This window comes from Cavia porcellus, unplaced genomic scaffold, assembly GCF_034190915.1.
Source record: "Cavia porcellus strain 051 isolate PalLab524CR breed Dunkin Hartley unplaced genomic scaffold, mCavPor4.1 scaffold_19, whole genome shotgun sequence".
In the NCBI taxonomy this organism is placed as follows: Eukaryota; Metazoa; Chordata; class Mammalia; order Rodentia; family Caviidae; genus Cavia; species Cavia porcellus.
In genome coordinates, this window is record NW_026947502.1 from 65,035,176 (window position 1) to 65,055,797 (window position 20,622).

General features: G+C 49.0%; 3 protein-coding genes across 11 annotated transcripts; 1 reads left to right on the forward strand and 2 right to left on the reverse strand.

Annotated features, from left to right (window-relative positions):
• Positions 1 to 5,415: 5,415 nt before the first annotated feature.
• Positions 5,416 to 7,279, reverse strand: Tmem249 (transmembrane protein 249). The gene is made up of 6 exons (XM_063231350.1): positions 7,274 to 7,279; positions 6,736 to 6,955; positions 6,498 to 6,592; positions 6,198 to 6,393; positions 5,925 to 6,010; positions 5,416 to 5,714 (listed from the first exon to the last, which is right to left on the reverse strand). The coding sequence occupies exons 1-6, from the start codon at positions 7,277 to 7,279 to the stop codon at positions 5,565 to 5,567; spliced, it is 753 nt and encodes a 250-aa protein (XP_063087420.1). The 3' UTR covers positions 5,416 to 5,564.
• Positions 7,280 to 7,465: 186 nt separating this feature from the next.
• On the reverse strand, positions 7,466 to 10,420 carry Fbxl6 (F-box and leucine rich repeat protein 6). Of its 3 annotated transcripts, none has more exons than XM_013145779.3 (9): positions 9,967 to 10,420; positions 9,547 to 9,705; positions 9,373 to 9,436; positions 8,968 to 9,099; positions 8,786 to 8,893; positions 8,585 to 8,698; positions 8,285 to 8,480; positions 7,954 to 8,200; positions 7,466 to 7,710 (listed from the first exon to the last, which is right to left on the reverse strand). In XM_013145779.3, the coding sequence occupies exons 1-9, from the start codon at positions 10,389 to 10,391 to the stop codon at positions 7,548 to 7,550; spliced, it is 1,608 nt and encodes a 535-aa protein (XP_013001233.1). In that variant the 5' UTR covers positions 10,392 to 10,420; the 3' UTR covers positions 7,466 to 7,547. The 3 variants fall into 3 exon arrangements, with proteins under 3 accessions (XP_013001233.1, XP_003463784.1, XP_063087344.1); XM_003463736.5 differs by having other exon boundaries at positions 8,285 to 8,516; XM_063231274.1 differs by lacking the exon at positions 8,968 to 9,099 and having other exon boundaries at positions 8,285 to 8,516.
• A 14-nt stretch (positions 10,421 to 10,434) lies between these two features.
• Slc52a2 (solute carrier family 52 member 2) lies at positions 10,435 to 16,090 on the forward strand. 7 transcript variants are annotated; one of them, XR_010041270.1, is made up of 7 exons: positions 10,460 to 10,818; positions 10,918 to 11,155; positions 11,237 to 12,107; positions 12,184 to 12,307; positions 12,394 to 12,616; positions 12,812 to 12,942; positions 13,461 to 16,090. XR_010041270.1 is itself a non-coding variant. In XM_023562360.2 (6 exons), the coding sequence occupies exons 2-5, from the start codon at positions 11,026 to 11,028 to the stop codon at positions 12,604 to 12,606; spliced, it is 1,338 nt and encodes a 445-aa protein (XP_023418128.1). In that variant the 5' UTR covers positions 10,435 to 10,523; positions 10,918 to 11,025; the 3' UTR covers positions 12,607 to 12,616; positions 13,461 to 16,090. The 7 variants fall into 7 exon arrangements, 5 of the variants coding, with proteins under 5 accessions (XP_023418128.1, XP_063087345.1, XP_003463785.1 ...); XR_010041271.1 differs by having other exon boundaries at positions 13,465 to 16,090; XM_023562360.2 differs by lacking the exon at positions 12,812 to 12,942 and having other exon boundaries at positions 10,435 to 10,523.
• Positions 16,091 to 20,622: the final 4,532 nt, after the last annotated feature.

The window sequence follows — 20,622 nt, forward strand, 5'->3', positions numbered from 1 at the left end:
TTGTCTCTAAAATCAGGAACAAGACAAGGATGTCAGTTGTCTCCACTCTTATTCAACATAGTCCTGGAAACTTTGGTTGGAGCAATATGACAAGAGAAAGAAATTAAAAGAATAAAGATAAGAAAGGAAGAAGTTAAACTATCATTATTTGCAGGTGATGTGATACTCTATGCAGACAACCCCAAAAACTCCACTAAAAAACTGGAGGATTTAATAAGCAAAATTCAGGGGGCTGGGGATTTAGCTCAGCGGCATAAGCACCTGCCTTGCAAACAGGCAGTCGTGAGTTCGATCCCCGGTACCGATAAAAAGGAAAAAGATAAAAAAAAAAAAAAAAGCCAACACTCAAAAATCAGTAGCTTTTTTGTACACAAATAACAAACTCACGGAGAGAGAAATCAGGGAAACAACACCTTTCTCAATAGCATCCAAATAGTGAAATACCTAGGAGTCAGTATAAAAAAGGACATAAGACACCTGTACGTTGAAAACTACAGTATTCTTAAAAAGGACACTGAAGATATTAGAAAATGAAGAGGTATCCTATGCTCTTGGATAGGAAGAACCAATATAGTGAAAATGGACACACTTCCAAAGCTGTTATACAGATTCAATGCAATCCCAATAAAAATTTCTTCTTCTTCTTTTTTTTTTTTTTTTTTTTTGTTTTGGTGCCAGGGATTGAGCTCACAAGCTTGTATTTGCCAAGCAGGCACTTAGGCCACTGAGCTAAACCCCTAGCCCCCCAAAACTTAAGAGCCTTTCTTTTTTTCTGTATCAGGGATCGAACTCACAACTGCACGCTTGCAATGCAGGCACTTATGTCGTTGAGCTAAATCCCCAGCCCCCAAATCCAAGCTTCAATAGTGTATCTCATAGAATTAGAGAAAACAATCCTAAACTTCATCTGGAACCAAAAGATACCTACAATAGCAAAGGCAATCCAGGGGAACAAAGACAAGACAGGGGGCATCACAATCCTTGACTTGAAATTATACTGTAAAGCTATTATGACCTTTAATGTGAGGACTTTGTGAGAAAAAAAAAGAAGCTACTATGACCAAAAAAAAAAAAAAAACACCCACATGGTACTGGCAAAAAAACAGACCCAAAGATCATGAAACAGATTAGACAATGCAGAAACAACTCCAGACACACTAAACCACCTTATCTTTGATAAAGGTGCCAAATGTATTCACTGGAGAAAAGATAGCCTCTTTAATAAATGGTGCTGGGAAAACTGGCTCTATACATGCTGAAAATTAAAACTGGACCTATCTCTTTCACCATGCACTAAACTAAAATCAGAATGGATCAAAGATGTTAACATTAAAATAGCAATATTAAATGTGCTGGAAGATAAAGTAGGTAAAACTCTTGAAGACATTGGTGTAGGTGAAGACTTTATGAACAAAACCCCAATTGCATAAGAACTATCACAAAGAATGAACAATTGGGATCTCATACTATTTAAAACCAACCCTGCCTCCAAAACCCAACTTTCTCACAGCAAGAAAAACCACTGGAGTGAAGAGACAACCCACAGTGTGTGCAGAAAATGTTTGCCGGCTGTACCTCAAAGGGTTACTATCAAGAACATTTAAAGAACTAAAAAAATCAGTCCTCCTAGATTTTTTGTTGTTGTTGTCTTTTTCCTTTTTATCGGTACTGGGGATCGAACTCACAACTGCCTGCTTTCAAAGTAGGTGCTTATGCCGCTAAGCTAAACCTCCAGCCCCCAGTCTGCCCAGATTTTGTTTTCTTTTTTTTTTTTTTCAGTCCTCCCAGATTTAAAGACCCATCCAAAATTGGGCATCTGAGATGAATACACACTTCTCAGATGACGAAATATAAGCAGTAAATAAGTGAAAAAATGTTCAACATCACTGGTCGAGAGATGCAAATTCAAACAGCACTGAGATTCCACCTCATCCCAGGAAGAATGGCTAGTATCAAGAAATCAAGCAATAACAAACGCTGGAGGGGCCACAGGGCAAAAAGAACCCTTCTCCACTATTGATGGGAATGCAGACTGATGGAACCAGTGTGGAAATCAGTGCGGAGACTCCTCAAAAAACTAGAAGACTACAGGTCCCATTCAGCTCAGGTATTCTTCAGGTTATCTTCCCAAATTAATTAAAAATGCCATCCCACAGTGATATTATGTGCACCTATGTTTATAGCAGAACAATTTATAATGGGCAGATATCTTGGAAACAACCCAAATGCCTGTTGACTTAGGGATGGATATAAAAGATGTGGGATATTTATACAATGGAGTGCTACTCAGCTATAAAGAAGGGTAAACTAGAGACTTTTATAGATAATGAATGCAACTTGAGACCACACTCATAAGTGAAGTAAATCAGAAACACATGTGTAAATATCATATTGTCTCACTAGTGTGAGATGCTGAAAGAAATAACATATGTATATGTACATATAGGTACATAAAAATAGTTAAGATAGTTATACTACCGATTTCTCTGAGGTCATTGAAGAGAAAGATTTGTGCTTATATTGTTCAGACAATTGAATGCAGGTGTCTTGGGCTCTGGGTGAATGATTTGTTGACAACAATGCCCCATGTATGTAACATTGTTGCCCTGTGATTGACATTTTGAGATTCTGTTTTATTTTTCCTTTTTTTTCTCTTTGGAATAAAATGGATTTTTAAAAAAAAAGGCTATTTGAACTCAGTCATGAGTGCATTTCACCCTACATAAAAGAAGACATGGCAAAGACTGGCAAACCCTTTAAAGATATGTCTGAAAATTACTCAGGTTGTTTAATTGAACAGGAGAAAATATTCTTACAACCAATGATACAGGTCTGCAGCAGACATTGGGAAGTATAGTCTATTCTGTGTGACCATATACCTATCTATGGGGGCTCTTTTAAGGAACAAGTAGAAAATGGCCAAAGAGCCTTTACTCTCAATCCCAAATGTGCCCCTGCACAGACAAGAACTGTGGCCAAGTGTTTTGGTTCCACTGCTCCATAGTAAACCTCTATTGGACCTTCTCCACTTGCCTTTAAAAGTGATGAAGACCTCTGTCTTGCAAGGGCCATCATGTTTCTCTCCTCATTTTATTGACCTCCCTGAATGATTTTTATTTTGTTCTCATTCCTCACCACTTCTGCAGGACCACCAGTCCCCTTTCCTGAGGTTGAGTCTCCTGTCCCTCTCTAGTTTCTAGTCTTCCTCTGTCTGTGCATCAGATTCCAGGCTTCCATCTTTAGCCCATCATCTCTGCACCACCACTACTGTGTCCCTAGGGACATGTCATCCAGGCCTTGGTTTTATGGATCTCCTGGGGACAGCTCCATATGTATGCTTCCCACTTCCTTTTCTCCCCAGTGTGTCTGTTTTGTTAAAATCTCTGTTGGGGGGCTGGGGATTTAGCTCAGTGGCATAAGTACTTGCCTTACAAGCAGGTGGTCATGAGTTTGATCCCTGGTACCGATTAAAAAAAAATCTCTGTTGGGGTAGGAACATGGGTCAGAAGTATAGCACTTGCCTTGCACACATGAGGCCCTAGGTTCTATTCCCAGCACTGCAAAACAAATACATTTCCACTGCAGTGTCCCATAAGGTTCTCTGGCCTGGTCTAACATAGAACTCCCTTCCCAACCTGGCTTCCCATAAGCCCTGGACACAGAGAATTGCTTTGCCCATATTCTGCCGTCGACTCCTGTGGGGTATGCTTTCCATCTGGGTCTTCTATTCCTCTTGTCCCTGCCCTGTTCTCAGTTTGCACAATTCTTTTTGTTGTTGTTTGTTTGTTTGTTTAGTCTTTTTGAGATAGGCACTATGCAGTTCAGGCTGGCCTTACGCTCACTTTGTACCCTAGGTGGTTTTGAAATAGGGATCCTCTTACTTCAGCCTCCTGAATACTAGAATAACAGGAGTGTACCACCATGCCCGTCTAGCTAATCTGCAAGATTCTTAAAGCTTCTGGCCCTTCCTCATTATTTCCTCCTGGATTTTAGGACCTGTTTACAACTCCCCAGTGATTTTTCACTGCAAGGACTAAAAGTTTGAGCCTGTGGAAGCTCTGTGCACCCCTACCTGCCCTTCTCACTCACCTGGCCTGTTCCCTTTTCTCAATTCATTTCTTTTTTTGTTTTATTTGCTGGTTTTTGGTGCTAGAAATGAATCCAGCCTCCTGTACTGCTGCATGCTACGCATGTTCTCTTACACTCTTAGATCCTATAATAACCTTGTAACAAAGAGCTTTGCATTTTCATTTTTCTTTTTCTTTTTTTTTTTTTTTTTTTTTGCCTTTTTTTCGTTTTTATCGGTACCAGGGATCGAACTCACGACTGCCTGCTTTCAAGGCAGGTGCTTATGCTGCTGAGCTAAATCCCCAGCCCCTGCATTTTCATTTTTCATGGACCCTGCAATTATGTGGCCAGTTCAGGTTCCAGGAACACAATGCCTAGAGTCCTGGGTCACTAGCATGCTGAGCCAGGCAGATAGTAGCAGCACTGCTCCCCCTGGGACTCATGGCCCCACTACTTTTCTGCTCCCAGAGCAGTTGGGTATCCAAGAGACCCTGAAGGCACTGAAGTAGGAGTTGGAGTGCTGGGCTGAACAAGGAGGTCCCAGCAGGCACACAGAACAAGTGCCATGGGGAGCCACGGGGAGGACCCCCCATGGGAGTCCTCTGGCCAAGGACTCTTGATGCCTGATCCCAAGGAGGAGTGCAGTACCAACTCAGGGGTGTCTGTTCCAGGATAAACATGCAGGCTCAGGGCTTGTCCTCTGGTTCTGCCCCATCACACTGATGTTTGGACTAGGGACAGGCAACTGAGCCAGACTGGACCAATCAGATTCTGACTCCTGGACCTGTTAAGTGAGGCCATTTCACCACTCCTGACCTCAGATTACAGCAGAAAGGCACAATCTTTTGGGGTCTAGCTGAACACCATGTTCCTCTTCCAAGCCAGGTTCTGGGGTCTGCTTCAATGGCTGAGGACAATTTCTGAGGTTCTGGGAAGTTTACACTGTGAAAGATCTTGGATAGAAATCTCCACAACAATCTGAGCATCTCTTGGGAGGGTGACCTCCCAAGGATGCAATATAGCAAGTATTGGAGATTTTCTTCTATCTTCTCTTGGAAGGCAAACATCATTTTCACTGTTTTGCTTTGTTCTGATTGTTTTGCTCTATTCAACATTCTGTTTTGATGGTTTTATAATGTTCTGTTTTTTGGTTTGATTTCGCTATACCTGGTTGAATGGACAACTATGGTGAAGATAACGAGATATACTAGGGTACCTATTATTGTTATCCTGGTATCCGGCTCTGAAGTTCTGTACCATTTTCACTGGATTGTCTTGATTGGCTTTGTTCTGCCTTGTTCTGTTGTATTTTACTACCTTCAAAATAACAGAAAAAACCCTCCGTAACACAAAAAGCAAGCTAGCTGGAAGCTAAAGGAAGCTCTATTGAGTAGAAGAGCAGTGAGAGGGACTCTAATGCCCAGGGTAGGTGTGGACAAGCCCCCAGAGCTAGCCACAGAGGCTGAAGCAAATCCAGGTGGCTGTAGAGGCTTGTTTCAGATGTGGTCCTTCCGGAGCACGATCCCTGGACTAAAGGCGGCCCCCAGCGGCCAGTGGCGGATCTCGTGCCGGTAAGATGCGACCAGGTAGTCGAAGTAGTTGATACTGAGTTTCCGGGCAATGTGACGGCCCAGATATTCCATGTGCTGTGGAAAAAGGTAACGGCCAGGTCTCCGGGCACTGGAAACGCCTCTTGGGAGTCCCCACTCTGGTCCTCCTGGGATGCTCTGGCAGCGCTGAGATCTAGGCGCTGAACCAACCCTCGCCGCGCGAAATGGCCTCACCCAAAGGCCCCAAACACTGTGACAGCAGTCATTTTAATCTAGAAGGGGGCCCATGTCTGAAGCTTCACCCACCTCGTAGCGCTCTGACAGCTGAACCAGTACCAGCGGCTCCAGCTTGTGGCCGCAGAGGACCAGTCGAAAGAAGCGCCTTCCTTTGGCTGGCGAGGGTTGGGCAGCTCAGCCACCCGCCGCTCAGGGCGGAGCCTGAAGGGGGCACCTCTAGGGCGGAACCCTGGGGCAAGATGGGGCCTCCAGAAGGGACTGGGCCTTCTGGGGAGGGCTCCAGGGCCAGGCCACGGCAATCTGTCCTCTCCCGCCCACCCACCGACTCTCCGAACAAGTCACCGTCGGAGTTGAGCGCCAGACGAACGTAGACCAGGTGCATGGGCCCCTGGTACACGGTGCGGCCCTGGATGGAGAAGTGGTACATGCCACGCGTGTGATTAAGCACCAGACGGCGCAGTGGCAGCGATGAGATCAGCAGCCACAGACCCACGCACATGCCATAGGCCAAAACGGCCCAGGTCACCTGCTTCTCTGCCTGTGGAGACGTTGGTAACAAGGATCTGATAGACAGACAGTGAAGGAAGGGAGGGGCGGGGGGAGGGGGACCGCGATGCCGGGGATGGGACTAGAAGAGCAGACCTGCCTCAGGATGTCTAAGCTGACCAGGAGCAGGCAGATGACAAAGAGCAGAGTCCCCTTCCAGAGTGTGTCCAGATAGTACTCCAGCACAAAGACTGTAGGTGTATACTTGAGGATAACTTCCATCACCCCCCACCTGCACCCTTGCCTGTCAGTGCCCTGGGCACAGCCCGGGCCCACGGACCAGCCCACCCAGTCCCCTTCCAGGTACCCTCCTCCCGTTCCTCAGCCCTCATACCACCAGGCTGCTGTTGGGTGAATGGGTAAAAGCTGTTATTCTTGAGGCGCCTGGCCAGATGCCGCTCTGTGCGGAAGAGACTCAGGGACCAGAGTTGGAACCGGCTGCCAGTGAAGGAGGTGGGTAGGCCACTGGCCCAGCCCTTGGGATTCTGGATTGGGCAGAGGTGGTCAGTCTGGCAGCTTGCCACTGCCACTGCCCACTGCCCACAGTCACACTCCTACCTGGAACAAAATCTCCAGGACTGTAGCCTGAGAAGGAGCAGGAGTTCACAGCGGAACGAAGCTAGGGAGGCTGGGCCTCACACAGGTTCTAGAAGTTCTGGGTGGCAGGTTCTAGAAGGGGGCCTCTGTTGACCACTCCTTCTTCAGGGACATGCATTTTCTGGCTATCCATCCCACCTGCAACCTGTTGCAGCCTGACTCACAGTCCTTATTTAAAGGTGGGTACCTGGATACTCTCGGCTTGTTTTAGAGAAAGCTGCGGGAAAGTACCCCTCAGAGAACCCTGTGGCTGAACAGGGCCCCTTCCTCTCTACAGTCATTCTATCCCCACTTCCTATCAGCTCACTTAGTATCCTAAGATGGGACACACAGTACAAGGGCAGAACCCAGCAGTGAGTGTGCAAAAAGACAGCTGCTGGCTGTCTTTGGGGTCACCCCAACAACACAGCATCCATCAGGGTTAACCCGTTCCTCACTCAAGGGACTACCCCAAGGACCACGCAAAATTCCTAAAAACATTTTATTGAGACAAAATGTTCCAACATCCCAAATTAGGAAAGACTACAGGGCAAGGCTAGCCAGGTTTGGTCAGGAGCCACCTAGTTTGGGAGAAGCATGGCTGGTGAGCAGCTGTTCCAAACACCACTGGACTTCTTCCATACCCCGGTAGGCTCGCTTCAGGCCCCTGGGGAGGCAGCGGCAGGACTCCAGGTTGAGGTACAGCAGGCCAGGGCAGCTACTGATCACAGAACTGTGGATAAAAGCCAGAGGGAAGTGAGTTGCTGCCCAGAAAACCGAGGCTCTGGTGAGCTGCAGACCGGAATCAGTTTTTCTGTGCTCTACCCCTGACCTGCCAACAGTAATCCAGGCCCAAGCCCAGTACCTTCGAATTCCCAAAGCCAGTGCCAAGAAGAAACTTGGTCAGTTCCTTCAAGCATCAAGCCAGATAGCATACCTAGGCCTCATGGCAGTTTCAAGAGAAACAGACGCTAACCTGACTGTGTTCGGTGTAACCCGGGTAGCCCTGAGGTTGAGGGAGCACAGGGCTGGGTGTGAGCCCCCAGGGATGCCTGAGAAGGCAGCCAGTGCCTGTTCCAGATCCTTCTCGCTGAAGCCCTGGCCACTCAAGTCCAATTCTCTCAGTGTGTGGTACCACTTCTGGGTCAACAGGGAGCTGCCCTCCTTGACTAGAGTAAGCCGGTCCGATACCCCATACAAGCCCAGATGCAGCTGTTCCAGTTCTGAGATAAGAGAAACAAGCATGAGTCACAAGGTAGGCAAGGACTACAACCTACCTGCCTCATCATGACCCTGCAAGAGCTGACCTTGACATGGTAGATCACAGAGGCCAGCAGGTGTGATACGAGTACAGCCACGAAGATCCAGCAACCGAAGATTGGGGGAACCATGTAGCAGGCGGCCCAAGACCTCATTGCTCACAAGGTTGCAGGCAGAACTGGCCAGGCAAAGCTCCTCAAGGCTGGGGAAGCCTGGTCCCAGGGCTACACCTTGCCCAGAAGGCTTGGGCAGCCACATGAGATTCAGCAGCCGCAGCACCTGAAGGCAAGGCTCAGGCTGCAGGGAGGGAGGGGGGTGACAGGTGGGAGAAGCAGGACATCAGGTACCTGCAGCTGGGGGCATCCTTTCTGCAGAGCCTCAACAGGCAGCTGCAGTGGAGTGCTGTTGTGGTTGATGCCGGTGCTCACCTCCAGAACCTGTAGCTGAGGGCAGCAACTGCTCTGCAGAAGTGGAACAAACAGTGGGGTCAGACTCCTGGCAGTTGCCAGTTCAGCAATCAACTCTGCTCCTGCCCATTGCCAACCTACCAGCAGTGCACCCAAGATGGCTGTTGTCTGTGAGCTATAAGTCAGCCATAGCTTGCGCATTCGGGACCCTGCTTCCTCCAGAAAGCTCACCACAGCTGTGGACTCCACCTGGGGATACAGGACAGATGTGCTTGTCACCCGGGCTCAGTCTTCTTCAGGGCCCCTTGGGACACAGGGCTCACCATGGAATGCTGTAGGTTCAGGCTGTGAAGCTGGCCACAGGTTTTAGCTAGCATGATCAGAATGTCAGCAGTTATGCCATGGCAGTCTAAAAGCTTGAGGAAGGCGAGTCGAGGACAGGACTCGCTAACCAGCTGTGGAAAGACACAGGCCACATGAGATTGGGAGACGGCCGGCAAAGGTCCACAAGAGACTGGTGGCCATGCCAATCCTCCTGTACAGCCCCAACTATGACTTGTGTTCTGCCCATGCCAGGTATAGCTGGGTGTCCGTAAGGCTGGCTTCATCCTGCTGAAGGGCAAAAGAAAAGGTAGGCATCCCCGTGGAGAAGCTCAGAACCACTCCCTGGAAGTACTGGACAATCTCAAGTGTCACAAATGGTGTGCAGGTCAGCCTTGAGTGCTTACCTTCAACACAGCGTGTACCTGAGACTTCCAGTGGATGAGGGTCAGACTCTGGAGCTGTGAGAACCTGGGCAACAGCAAAGGCCCAGCTGCACTAGCATTCCCACATTGCCCTTGCAGTCAGTGTCCTCCCCTCCAATACAGGGAGAGCGAGGGGTAAGAACAGGGGCCCCTCACCGATTGGGCATGAGCCATTCCAGTGAGGCAAGAAGCTTTTTCTCCGCCTTAACCCTGCCCTTGACAGCGCGGCCAGCCAGCGGGGGCGACAGTGTCACAGTATGCCAGAGAGCGGGCTGGGAGGCGGCCTCATTCCAACGGCGGCACACACAAGCAGCCCTGGGAGAACAGTTCGTTGAAGATGTCCCGCCTTTCGTGGGCGATGCCCGCGACGCGGTTTACCAACGGGGGACGGATGTGCCTCCAGAGCCTGCGGCCCAGGGGGCATCTCTGCTCAAAGTCCAGTTCCTGGGGTTCCCAGTGGATTCCCAATACGTGCTGGAGCACAAGTGTACGCGCACTAAAACACTTTCACCCTCTGCGGTGCTCTGCCACCCACGCCGCTGTAAATCCACCTGCAGCTTACACCGAGTAGTATACCTGCCGAGGAACGGCATGGGCCCATCGGCTGCCACCAGCAGCCTGAAAATTTGCACCAGGACCTCCAAAGGAATGCGGTCTCCCCAGCCCACATCAGGCCCCTGCTTCGGAACGGGCGCTGGCTCAGGTTGGGGTCGCGGTCGGGGTCGGGGTCGGGACTTGGCCGCTGGGACCGAGCCCGACTGCCGCCGCTGAGCGCTGCGAGAGGCGCGCTTACGCGCGCGGGACCGGGCGCGGGAGGGCCCCAGACCCGGCAGCACAAGCAGCATGCTGTCTGCCTGCAATAGGTGATACTCGGAACCGCTGGGCGCCAGTCGGTCCCACCACCAGTCCTCAGCCGAGCGGTCTCGCGCCCCGGCCAGCGGCGAGCTCCGGACCCGGCGGCCGGCTTTACGCCGAGGTCGCCTCGCCGCACCCGGAGCCATAGCCACCAAGGTGGCGGAAGTAGGACCGGGCGGAAGGGGCGGAGCCGCCAATCCCCGACTTCCCTCCAGCTCCGCTGGAAGCCCGGCCCCAAACTCCTCTTCCGGGGAGGGCGGGCCGTCGTGGCGAGCAAGGTAGGCCCTGGAGTGTGCAACCTGGCTGCGTCCGGGGCTGGAATTGTACGCTCGCTAGCCGGAAGGCCGGCCACGGAGCCGGTAGCTCGGGGCCAAGCTCCGATCGCCTTCGACCACGCCCCTTCGCCACCCGCAGCCCTGGGTTCATTGAAACGACTGCTCGTCGTTCTCCGGTCTTTGTGAGAGTGGGCTGTAGTGTTTTGGCTGCACAGAAGGCTGGTCCTTCGTATGTAACAGGGTCCACTGAGCTCCTCCCTTGACCAGTCCCCGTACCGGCGCCTCGTGCCAGCTTCTGGTATGTGCGGTGCCCGACTCCCCACCGTGTCCCTTCCAGGTGCTCCTTGACCTCCTCTCTCTCCGGTCCTGACTTGCATGCTTATTTGTTTCCTTCTAGCTGGAAAAGGTCTTCCAAGTCCAGAAGAGCCAGAGCGTCTTAGGACTTAGGTGGGGAGTAAGCGGTCTGTGACCTTCCGCCGCGTCCTGGAGAGGCCTCTTTGGCCTCATGGCAGCACCACCGCTGGGCCGTCTGGTGCTGACCCACGTGCTGGTGGCCCTCTTCGGCATGGGCTCTTGGGCTGCTGTGAATGGCATCTGGGTGGAACTACCGGTGGTGGTGAAAGACCTCCCTGAGAGTGAGTGGAGAGGCGGGTGGGGGTGCTGCGGCTTTTGTGTATCCTCTAGGTGCCCTGACACAGCCTCCTCCCACTCTACAGGTTGGAGCCTCCCAGCGTACCTCTCTGTGCTTGTGGCGCTGGGGAACCTGGGTCTGCTGGTGGTGACCCTGTGGAGACGGCTGTCCCCGGGCAAGGGCGAGCGGGTCCCCATCCAGGTGGTGCAGGGGCTGGGCATAATAGGCACAGCCCTCCTGGCCCCTCTGTGGCACCACGTGGCCCCAGTGGCCGGGCAGCCCCACTCTGTGGCCTTTCTAACGTTGGCAATGGTGTTGGCACTAGCCTGCTGTGCTTCTAATGTCACTTTCCTGCCCTTCCTCAGCCACATGCCACCTCCCTTCTTACGGTCTTTCTTCCTGGGTCAAGGCCTCAGTGCCCTACTGCCCTGTATGCTGGCCCTCATTCAGGGAGTGGGCCGCCTTGAGTGCCTACCTGCCCCTGCCAATGGCACCTCTGAGCCCATCTACTTCCCTGAGCGTTTTAGTGCCAGTACCTTCTTTTGGGCACTGACTGCCCTTCTGGTCACTTCAGCTGCCGCCTTCCAGGGTCTCCTGCTGTTACTACCATCACCAGCATCTGTACCCACAGGCAGCCCAGTGCAGGGCCTGCAAGTGAGACAACCAGGAGTAGAGGAGGAGGAAGAGGAAGAAGCCTCACCGTTGCAGGAGCCGCCCAACCAGGCATCACGCACTACTGTCAGCCCAGACACTAAGGCCCATCAGCTGTTCTCAGCCCGTGGTGCCTGTTTGCTGGGCCTGTTGGCCATCACCAATGCACTGACCAATGGTGTACTCCCTGCTGTGCAGAGCTTTTCCTGCTTGCCTTATGGGCGCCTGACTTACCACCTGGCAGTGGTGCTGGGCAGCTCTGCCAACCCCCTTGCCTGTTTCTTGGCCATGGGCATCCTGTGCAGGTACATGGGGCCCTATCTTTGGTGGGAGGAACTCAGGACCTACACAACTGGTTCTAAATCAGCCCATCCCTGGCAGGTCTCTGGTAGGGCTCTGTGGCTTGTTTCTTCTGGGAATACTCTTTGGGGCCTACTTGATAGCACTGGCAGTCCTGAGCCCCTGCCCTCCTCTAGTGGGCACTTCTACAGGCATGGTCCTTGTGGTAAGTACAGAAGAGATGAGAGGTGGGGAAGGCTTGCCCTGGGGCAGGGGATTTGCACACCTAGCTTGCTGTGACCCTCCCCCCAGGTGCTGTCATGGGTGCTGTGTATGGGCCTGTTCTCATATGTCAAGGTGGCGATCAGCTCCATGCTACATGGTGGGGGCCGGCCAGCATTGCTAGCGGCTGGTGTGACCATTCAAGTGGGCTCCCTGCTTGGTGCTGTTGCTATGTTCCCTCCTACCAGCATCTACCACGTATTCCACAGCGGACAGGATTGTGTGGACTTGTGTGGCCACTGAACTTGAGCAGGTGGGAACTGATGCCACTCTATTTGTCTTCACTGGGGGCTCCCATAAGTCCCTGAGTGCCTGCAGGTGGCCCAGCAAGGTTGCCCACATGCTTACCCACTCAGGGTACTGGCACACTCCACAGGAGACTCTGACACTTCAGGCAGGGTGGGGACCAAAGAGCAAGAACAGGTTGAGACCTGGGATCTTTGTGTAGTTTCCAGAATAAAACATCTTTATTCAGTGGGCAGTGATTAATCCCATGAGCACTTCTCCCTGTGGAAGCCAACTGCCTTCCCCAGCAGCTTGCTCTGGCCAATTCAGCACTGACTGTCTATCTCCCCACAGGTGAGCCCTTGGTTCTTGGAACTGTTCTTTGGGGGAAGGCCAGCTAGGGCTTCATGAGCTTAGAGGCCCTGCATGGAGGGCCTCTTCTGTGTGGAACCTATCTGATAAGTAGCAACCACTGCTCCATAGCATATGTTGGCGTGGTCAGGCAGGATTGGATTGTGACTTGCTGAGGTTCCCACTACCGTTTCATGATCTGAGAATGGCCATACTTACCCTTGGCTGCCTAGAGGTATCCTGTCAAGGAATTTATACCTGCCGTTGGTACAGAGTCCAGGCACAGAGAGGGCACAGTGAGGAGAATTAGAAGGACCCTTCAATCCAATAGCCTTATCTATTTCTGTTTATAAGCCACCAACTTCCAGTTTCCAGCTCCTGGCATTATAGCCCCAATGTACCCTGTTGAGGCAGACATGCTGCAGCTGCCTACTGGGCTGCTGGTAGACAGCTGGTTCTGTGTAAGCCTTTGCTTATTTATTTACTTGGTGTTTTTGTTTGTTTGTTTGTTTTTGTTTAAGATAGGATATCTGCATTGTCCAGGTGGGACTTGAACTCGTGAGCCTCCTACCTGACTGGGCCTTTGTTTCTTGGCATCTGCAAGGAGCATTTCTTCGTTGGGCTTATCCTGGGCTTGGTGGTACTCATCTGTGACACAAAGCGCGCAGAGCTGGAGCCACCTGCTAGGAGGAGCACTGGAAAGCCTTTGACCCAGCCGAGGACTGCAGTATTCCCAGGAGGGTATCTGAGTTTCTGCCTTCTTGTCTTGTGGGTGGGCAGGAGAGGCCTGTGGGGAACACATCCTCCCCAAGTAGCAGGACCCTGAGCTGTGATCAAGAGTGAGTAGCCCAGTGTGAGTACTCATTCTCACAAAGGAGGTTCCTTCTACTGTAGGACAGAAGAGTGGTTTTCACTCCTGCTGACTGTGTTCCTTCCTGTCATTGTTTTAGTCTCTGAATGCTTTTCTGAGCTTGAGAACCTCCATCAGTAACTTGGCTGCATGGCCTTGGTAGGACCAGCTGAGCAGGGGCCTCTCAGGTGGCTCAGCCCAGTCCTGGGGAGGGTTAGGGCAGCTCAACAGAGTTGCTTTCCTCTGGAAGGTGGGCAGGTACTGAGGGGGTGAAGGTTGTTGTAAATTTCAGAAGCTGTGCAAGGTGGGTAATGGAGAGAGACCCAGAAGGATGGGGCTGAGGTGCATGGAATCATAGGATTGCCGAGGAGTTACACTCCATACCCTCTTCCCTTCTAGCACTCTGCTTCTGTCCACCTGGGCTGCAGGCTGATGAAGCCCCTCCCAGCTCTTCTTTGACCTCCTTATCAGAGTAGATAATCAGAGGTTCCTGTAGCCTCCACCCTGGCACCACAAGTACAGTGTTCAAGGGTGGGCCACAGAGAAGTGAGAGGGTTGCCCAACCCTAAAAACATACCTGGTCTCCTGGAAAGAAGTGTCGTGGGCCAGAGGTGGGCAGTCTGAGGAGCCCACTGCTATTTGAAGTCTCCCAGGGCTTTCCCATCCTGCTCCAGGAAGTGGGACAAGGGTCAAAATAACAAAGGGAGGGAGATAACAAAGCCAGGGCTGAGGCATTTCCATCAAGCACTTGATCCTTTACACACCACACCGACCAGTTTAGGAGAGACCTCTTCAAGGAAGGCAGAGGGCAGGAGTAAAAGTGAAGCCCGGGGCCCACTATTTCCTTCCAAGCATCAAAAAATGTCTCTTTGGTTCCTTGAAACCAGAGAAGGGCCAGTTTCCTTACCCAGCCCCTGAGTGAGAGGACAAGGCTACCTGGCTCTGATTGAATGGCAAGGTGGGGCTATGACTCAGGGCACTGGGGTCCTAGAGAGCTGTGAGTTCTGCAGTGGCAGGTGTGAACCACAATAGACAGCCCCAGCCTCAGGTGTGAGTCTGCTCTGACCTTCCCCCTTCTGGCTTGGGGATGTAGGATAGTGGGATAACAACCATCTGTGGAATTCAGAGGAAATTCCCAACTTCTCTGTGGCCAAGAAAAAGAAGTTATGCTGGCTGGGCGTGGTGGTGCATGCCTGTAATTCTAGCACTTGAAGAAACTGAAGCAGGAGGATTGCTAGGAGTAGCAAGACCTTAACTTTAAAAAAAAACAAACGTGAGTGGTCAGGAATGGATGTGGGAATCTACATTTGGGAATCACCTTCTCCATACTCTGCTCCCAGGAAGGAGATCTGTTGCCCACCTTCATTGAATCTGAATCTGGGATTTCTCTGTTCCCAACACTCCCTTCTCTGTCCCAGAGACCCTGTGGCTGCCCATGTGACCCACTTTTTTGTTTTTGTTTTTTTTTTTTTTGGTGCCAGGGATCGAACTCACAACCTCGCACTTGCCAGGCAGGCGCTTATGCCACTGAGCTAAATCCCCAGCCCTATGTGTCCCACTTTAGAACAGGGTCACAGTGCTCGCTGGAATAAATCAGAATCCATCATGAGATCTGTCTTAGGGGTATCAGTTATCCTAAGAACTATTAAAATTACTCAAAAGTATTGAAGGAGCTTGCCTGAGAATGAAGGCACCCAGCTAAGAAGTAGAGAAACAACATCATGGAGTCACTGAGATCCAGTGTGCCTGTTGCTACCCCTCTTTGACTTGGAACCCTAGTCCTCTAAATGTTACTGCTGAAGTTCCCATAGGTCCCCAGATCCTGCTGTATCCCAGTCTAATTCCAGACCACATCCCAGATGGTGCGCTCAGTGATACTCAGTCTGAGAGTCCTGGACCCAGACCACATGACACCAACTCTGGCAGGGAGCCACCTGCTCAACAGAGTATCCTGACAGCAGTGTCTGTTCAGCACAGTGGTGTCCTAAACAAGGCATGATGGTTTCAAGTGTCCCCCAGAAGTCTCATGAGTTGGAGGTGGGACCTGATAAGAAGAACCAGGTCACTGGGGGCCTGACATGGAAGGATATATTCTTGTCACCATCTTTTTCTCTCTGCTTCCTGGCCACCATAAGTTGAACTCCCCCCCCCCGACTTTTTACTGTGCTGTTTCTATCTTGTAGTAAACATGAACTGAACTCACTGAAATTGTAAGCCCAAATAAACTTCTCCTTTAAGTTGCTGTTATGTATTTTATATGTGTTACCAACAATAAAATGACTAATGTACAAGGCCAAACTAGCCACTGTGACCTTGACCTCTGTTTTGAGGAACCCTTGGAGGTCTGTTGAGATGGTCCAGCTGAGGAAGGTCTCTTCCCAGCTAGCTTCCCATTGGGCCTGCTCTGAGGTTCTGGGAGGGCCAGAAGCCGGGGAGCTTGCCTAGAAGGCAGGAAGGCAATCAGGGACACACCCAGCGAGGGAGCTGGGGTGGGAGTCTGGGACAGGGGCCAGGAGAATGTTTAACTACCCCAGGTAGGAACAGATTGATCAGATCTATGTGTCCAAAGGTCTGAGCATTCTGGAATGTCAAGGCTGTGGCAGAGGGTTTTCTCCAGTCTCGATAGTTCAAGGAAATTCACTTGTTCAGGGGAGGGGACCCAGGGAGTAAAGAAAACAAGCTGAGTTGGATGTTAGGTTTTCCAGTGTAACAGAGAAGCAAAAAAAAGAAAAATAGGCCTTCATTGAGGACTTGGAGAGGAGCATACCTGGGGTTGATCTCTGGGCAAAGACAAACTGAGCTGAAGGTTATATAAACTCTGTCCAGAGGCAGGCTATGGGGGCAGTGGAGATGGATAAGGAACTGACGAGTTTTCTTGCCTCGGGAAAAGGACTCTGTTCAGGGCTGAGGGAAGGAGGAGGATGGAACTGGTCATCAGGAAGATAAGCTTTTGTTTTGACCACTACCATAATATTCGGTAATTTATATTAAGGCAGAAACCTTTCAGATGTGATGGTACATGCCTATAATCCCAGCACATCGGAAGCTGAGGCAAGAGGTTTGCCGAGAGTTCCAGCCCAGTTTGGGCTCCATAGTGAGCTCAAATCAGCCTAAACTGTGTAGCAAGATCCTGTCTCAAAACAAGTTGAGATGTGGCTTAGTAGCAGAATAGCTGCTTAGCACGTTCTCTCTCTAGCTTTGCAAAAATAGAGATTTCTAATAAACAGCTGGATGTGGTTGAACACACTTGTAATCCCAGCACTCAGGAGGCAGAGAGAGGAGGATCAAAGATCGCTGGAATTCGAGGCCAGCCTGGGCTACACAGGAGTTCAAGGTCAGTCTGCACTACAGAATGAGATCCAAGATTTGAAAAACAGCATATTACTTGGAATCTGTAGTAGAAAACTGCATTGTTTAGAGTATACCCTCTCAAGGCATTTGATTATTCAGGTTGGTGCCTGTCACTGCCTTTGAGCTAGTTTACTATGTATTTGTAGATAACCAAAAAAACAAAACAAATAATTCTTTTTTATAGACCTGAAAATAAATTCTGTCTCCTGAAGGTTTAATTGATTTCCCTTGTGCAGTGGTGGGAAAAGCTACCCTGAGTTACTTTCAGAAAGCTTTCTTGTGATTCTTTGACTTCTTTAAACATCCCTGGTCTCCCATAATAATAAAGATGTGTCTAGGAGGCCAGTGGCACCCCAACTTAGGGGACAGCACGGTGCCCCGCTGCAGGAGGGCTGCTCTCTGGGATTTGCAAACTTCATACCAATTTTAAAAATCAGACATACAAAGTTTAAGGAAAGGAAGACATCTTATTTGACACCTTACTGGAAAGGGAGACAAAACAGAAGATTCTGATGGCTAAATCAGAGTAGGGGATCCAGACAGAAGAGCCCTTTGTTCCCTGCTGCTTTTTTATTAGCTATTAGGGCCCTTCCCAACCTAGAATTTGTTATAATTTGATTGACTATTTTAGGTCTTTGGGTCCCACCCCAAGTACCATGATCTACATGCAAATACCATGGGAAGTTCATTTCCCTTATCCTCTCTGAGGAATTTATGGGTTTGTTAAGAGAACTTTAACTACAAGGTTGAGTTAGCCATTAAATAAAGGGAAACATACACACACACTGTCTTAAGTGGTGGGCCCTGGTCTTTTCTGAGATGGATAGAGAGGAGAGATAACTAGTTTGATTCAGTTGGGGCCTTGCCTGGCTTATCAGCTTTTTTCTTGTTGATTTCTTTCTCCAGTGAGGCTTTAACTCTTTCTAGTCAGGATTAGCCAAAGAGCTTACTGTGGTCTTTAACCTATTATTTTCCTTCCTGTTTGTCCCCTTTTCCTCCTGATCTGAGCATTTTGGGCAGTTTTGGAGATCTTTCCCCTACAAGCCCAATGGCTCCCCTGACAGCCTGCGATGATGTCCTGTCCTTAGTGCTGTGCTAGGCCTCACGGGCCATTTTGTGAGTTTGTTTTTTGTTTTGTACTTAAAATTGAGTGTCCAGGACCCTCATAGCAAGCTATATTCCCACTCCTCTACATTTTAATTTTTTTTATAATTTTAGGGCAAGAGGGGCTGGGGATTTAGCTCAGCGGCATAAGCACCTGCCTTGCAAGTGTGCAGTCGTGAGTTCAATCGGTACTGATAAAAACGAAAAACAAAAAAAAAATTATAATTTTAGGGCAAGATCTTGCCAAGTTGCCTAGGCTAATTTCAAATCTGTAGTTCTCCTGTCTCAGCTTCCCAGAATTCTGATATTACATGTGTGTGACACTGATACAGGGGAAAGAAACTCCCATCCTATTACATGTCCAGTACGAATTTGTGTTATATAAAATCGAAAAGTGAATTTTAGGGACAGTATAGGTGAAGAGCAGAATGTATTTATTGAGGGAAAGAAAGCTTGTGTCTCAGAGACAGAAGGGGTCCTAAGTGGGTTGCCGAGGATCCCACCTTTGGATTTTTCTGACCTCTGATCACTTAGTGAGCCCTGATAAGTGGATCATAATTGTGGGCAGCTAGTGTCCACTGGACAGGAGATGGTGGAGAATCTGGTTGTTAGTCTGTATGCATTTGATGCCATTCGCGGGCTACATAGTAAATCTGTGCTGGCACAAGAAAAAAATTCAGAACTTGACATAGATCAATTAGGATGAACCAGTCTGAAGAACTATAAGGAAAAATAATGAAGAAAATGGACAGAGCTTCAAAATGTTGTGGGCCAATACTTCTAAAACTGTTATACAAATTCAGTGCAATCACATTCAAAATTCCAATAGCATGTCTCACAGAATTAGAGAAAGCGATACTAAAACTCATCTGGAACCAGAAGAGACCTAGAATAGCAAAGGCAATCCTGGGCAACAAAGACAAGACAGGGAGTATCACAATCCCTGACTTGAAATTATACTATAAAGCTACTATGGTAAAAACTGCATGGTACTGGCAAAAACACAGACCTAGAGATCAGAAGATGCAGAAACAATTCCAGATACACTAAGACACCTTATGTTTTTTTTTTTTCCAGTACCAGGGATCAAACTCATGACTGCATGCTTGCAAGGCAGGTGCTTATGCCGCTGAACTAAATCCCCAACTCCTGACACCTTATCTTTGACAGAGGTACCAAACATATTCCCTGGAAGAAAGATAGCCTCTTTAATAAATGGTGCTGGAAAAACTGACTCTACACATGCTAGAGATTAAAACTGAACCCATATGTTTCACCATGCACTAAACTAAAATCAGAATGGATCAAAGATGTTAATATTAAAATAGAAATATTAAATGTACTGGAAGATAGAGCAGGTAAAATTCTTTTTTTTTTTTTTTTTTGTCTTTTTCATTTTTATCGGTACCAGGGATCGAACTCACGACTGCCTGCTTGCAAGGCAGGTGCTTATGCCGTTGAGCTAAACCACCAGCCCCTTGTTTTTTTTTTTTGTTTTGTTTTGTTTTTTTTTTGTCTTTTTACAGGTAAAATTCTTGAAGACATTGGTGTGGGCAAAGATTGTATGAACAAAACCCTGATTGCACAGGAACTATCACACAGAATCAACAACTGGGTCTTACCCTGTTGAAAAGCTTTTGCACAGCAAGAGAAACCACCACCAGAGTAAAGAGACAACCCACAATGTGGGAGAAAATGTTTGCCAGCTGTATGTTAGACAAAAGGATTACTATCAAGAACATATAGTGTTGGGCATGGTGGCTCACGCCTGTAATCCCAGCACTCAAAAGAGGCTGAGGCAGGAGGATTGTTGCGAGTTCAAGACCAGCCTGGAATAAAAAGTGAGCTCAAGGCCATCCTGAACTGCATAGAGAGACCCTGTCTCAAAAAGACTATATATATATTATATTTTATTATATATATATATATACCAGTCCTCCCAGATTTAAAGACTCATCCAAAATTGGGCGTCTGAGATGAATACACACTGCTCTGATGAAGAAATACAAACATCAAATAAATATGTGAAAAAATGTTCAACATCACTGGTCATTTCAGAGATGCAAATTAAAACAGCATTGAGATTCCACCTCATCCTAGAAAGAATGACTAGTATCAAGAAATCAAACACAAATGCTGGAGGGACTGTGGAGGAAAAGGACCCCTTCTCCACTGTTGGTGGGAGTGTAGACTGGTGCAACCAGTGTGGAAATCAGTGTGGGGATTCTTCAAACAACTCGAAGATTACAGGTCCTTTTCAACCCAGGCATTTTTTCTTCTGGGTACCATCCCAAAAGAATTAAAAACATCATACCACAGTGATATATGTGCACCCATGTTTATAGCAGCTCAGTTTATAATAGCCAGATATCTTGGAA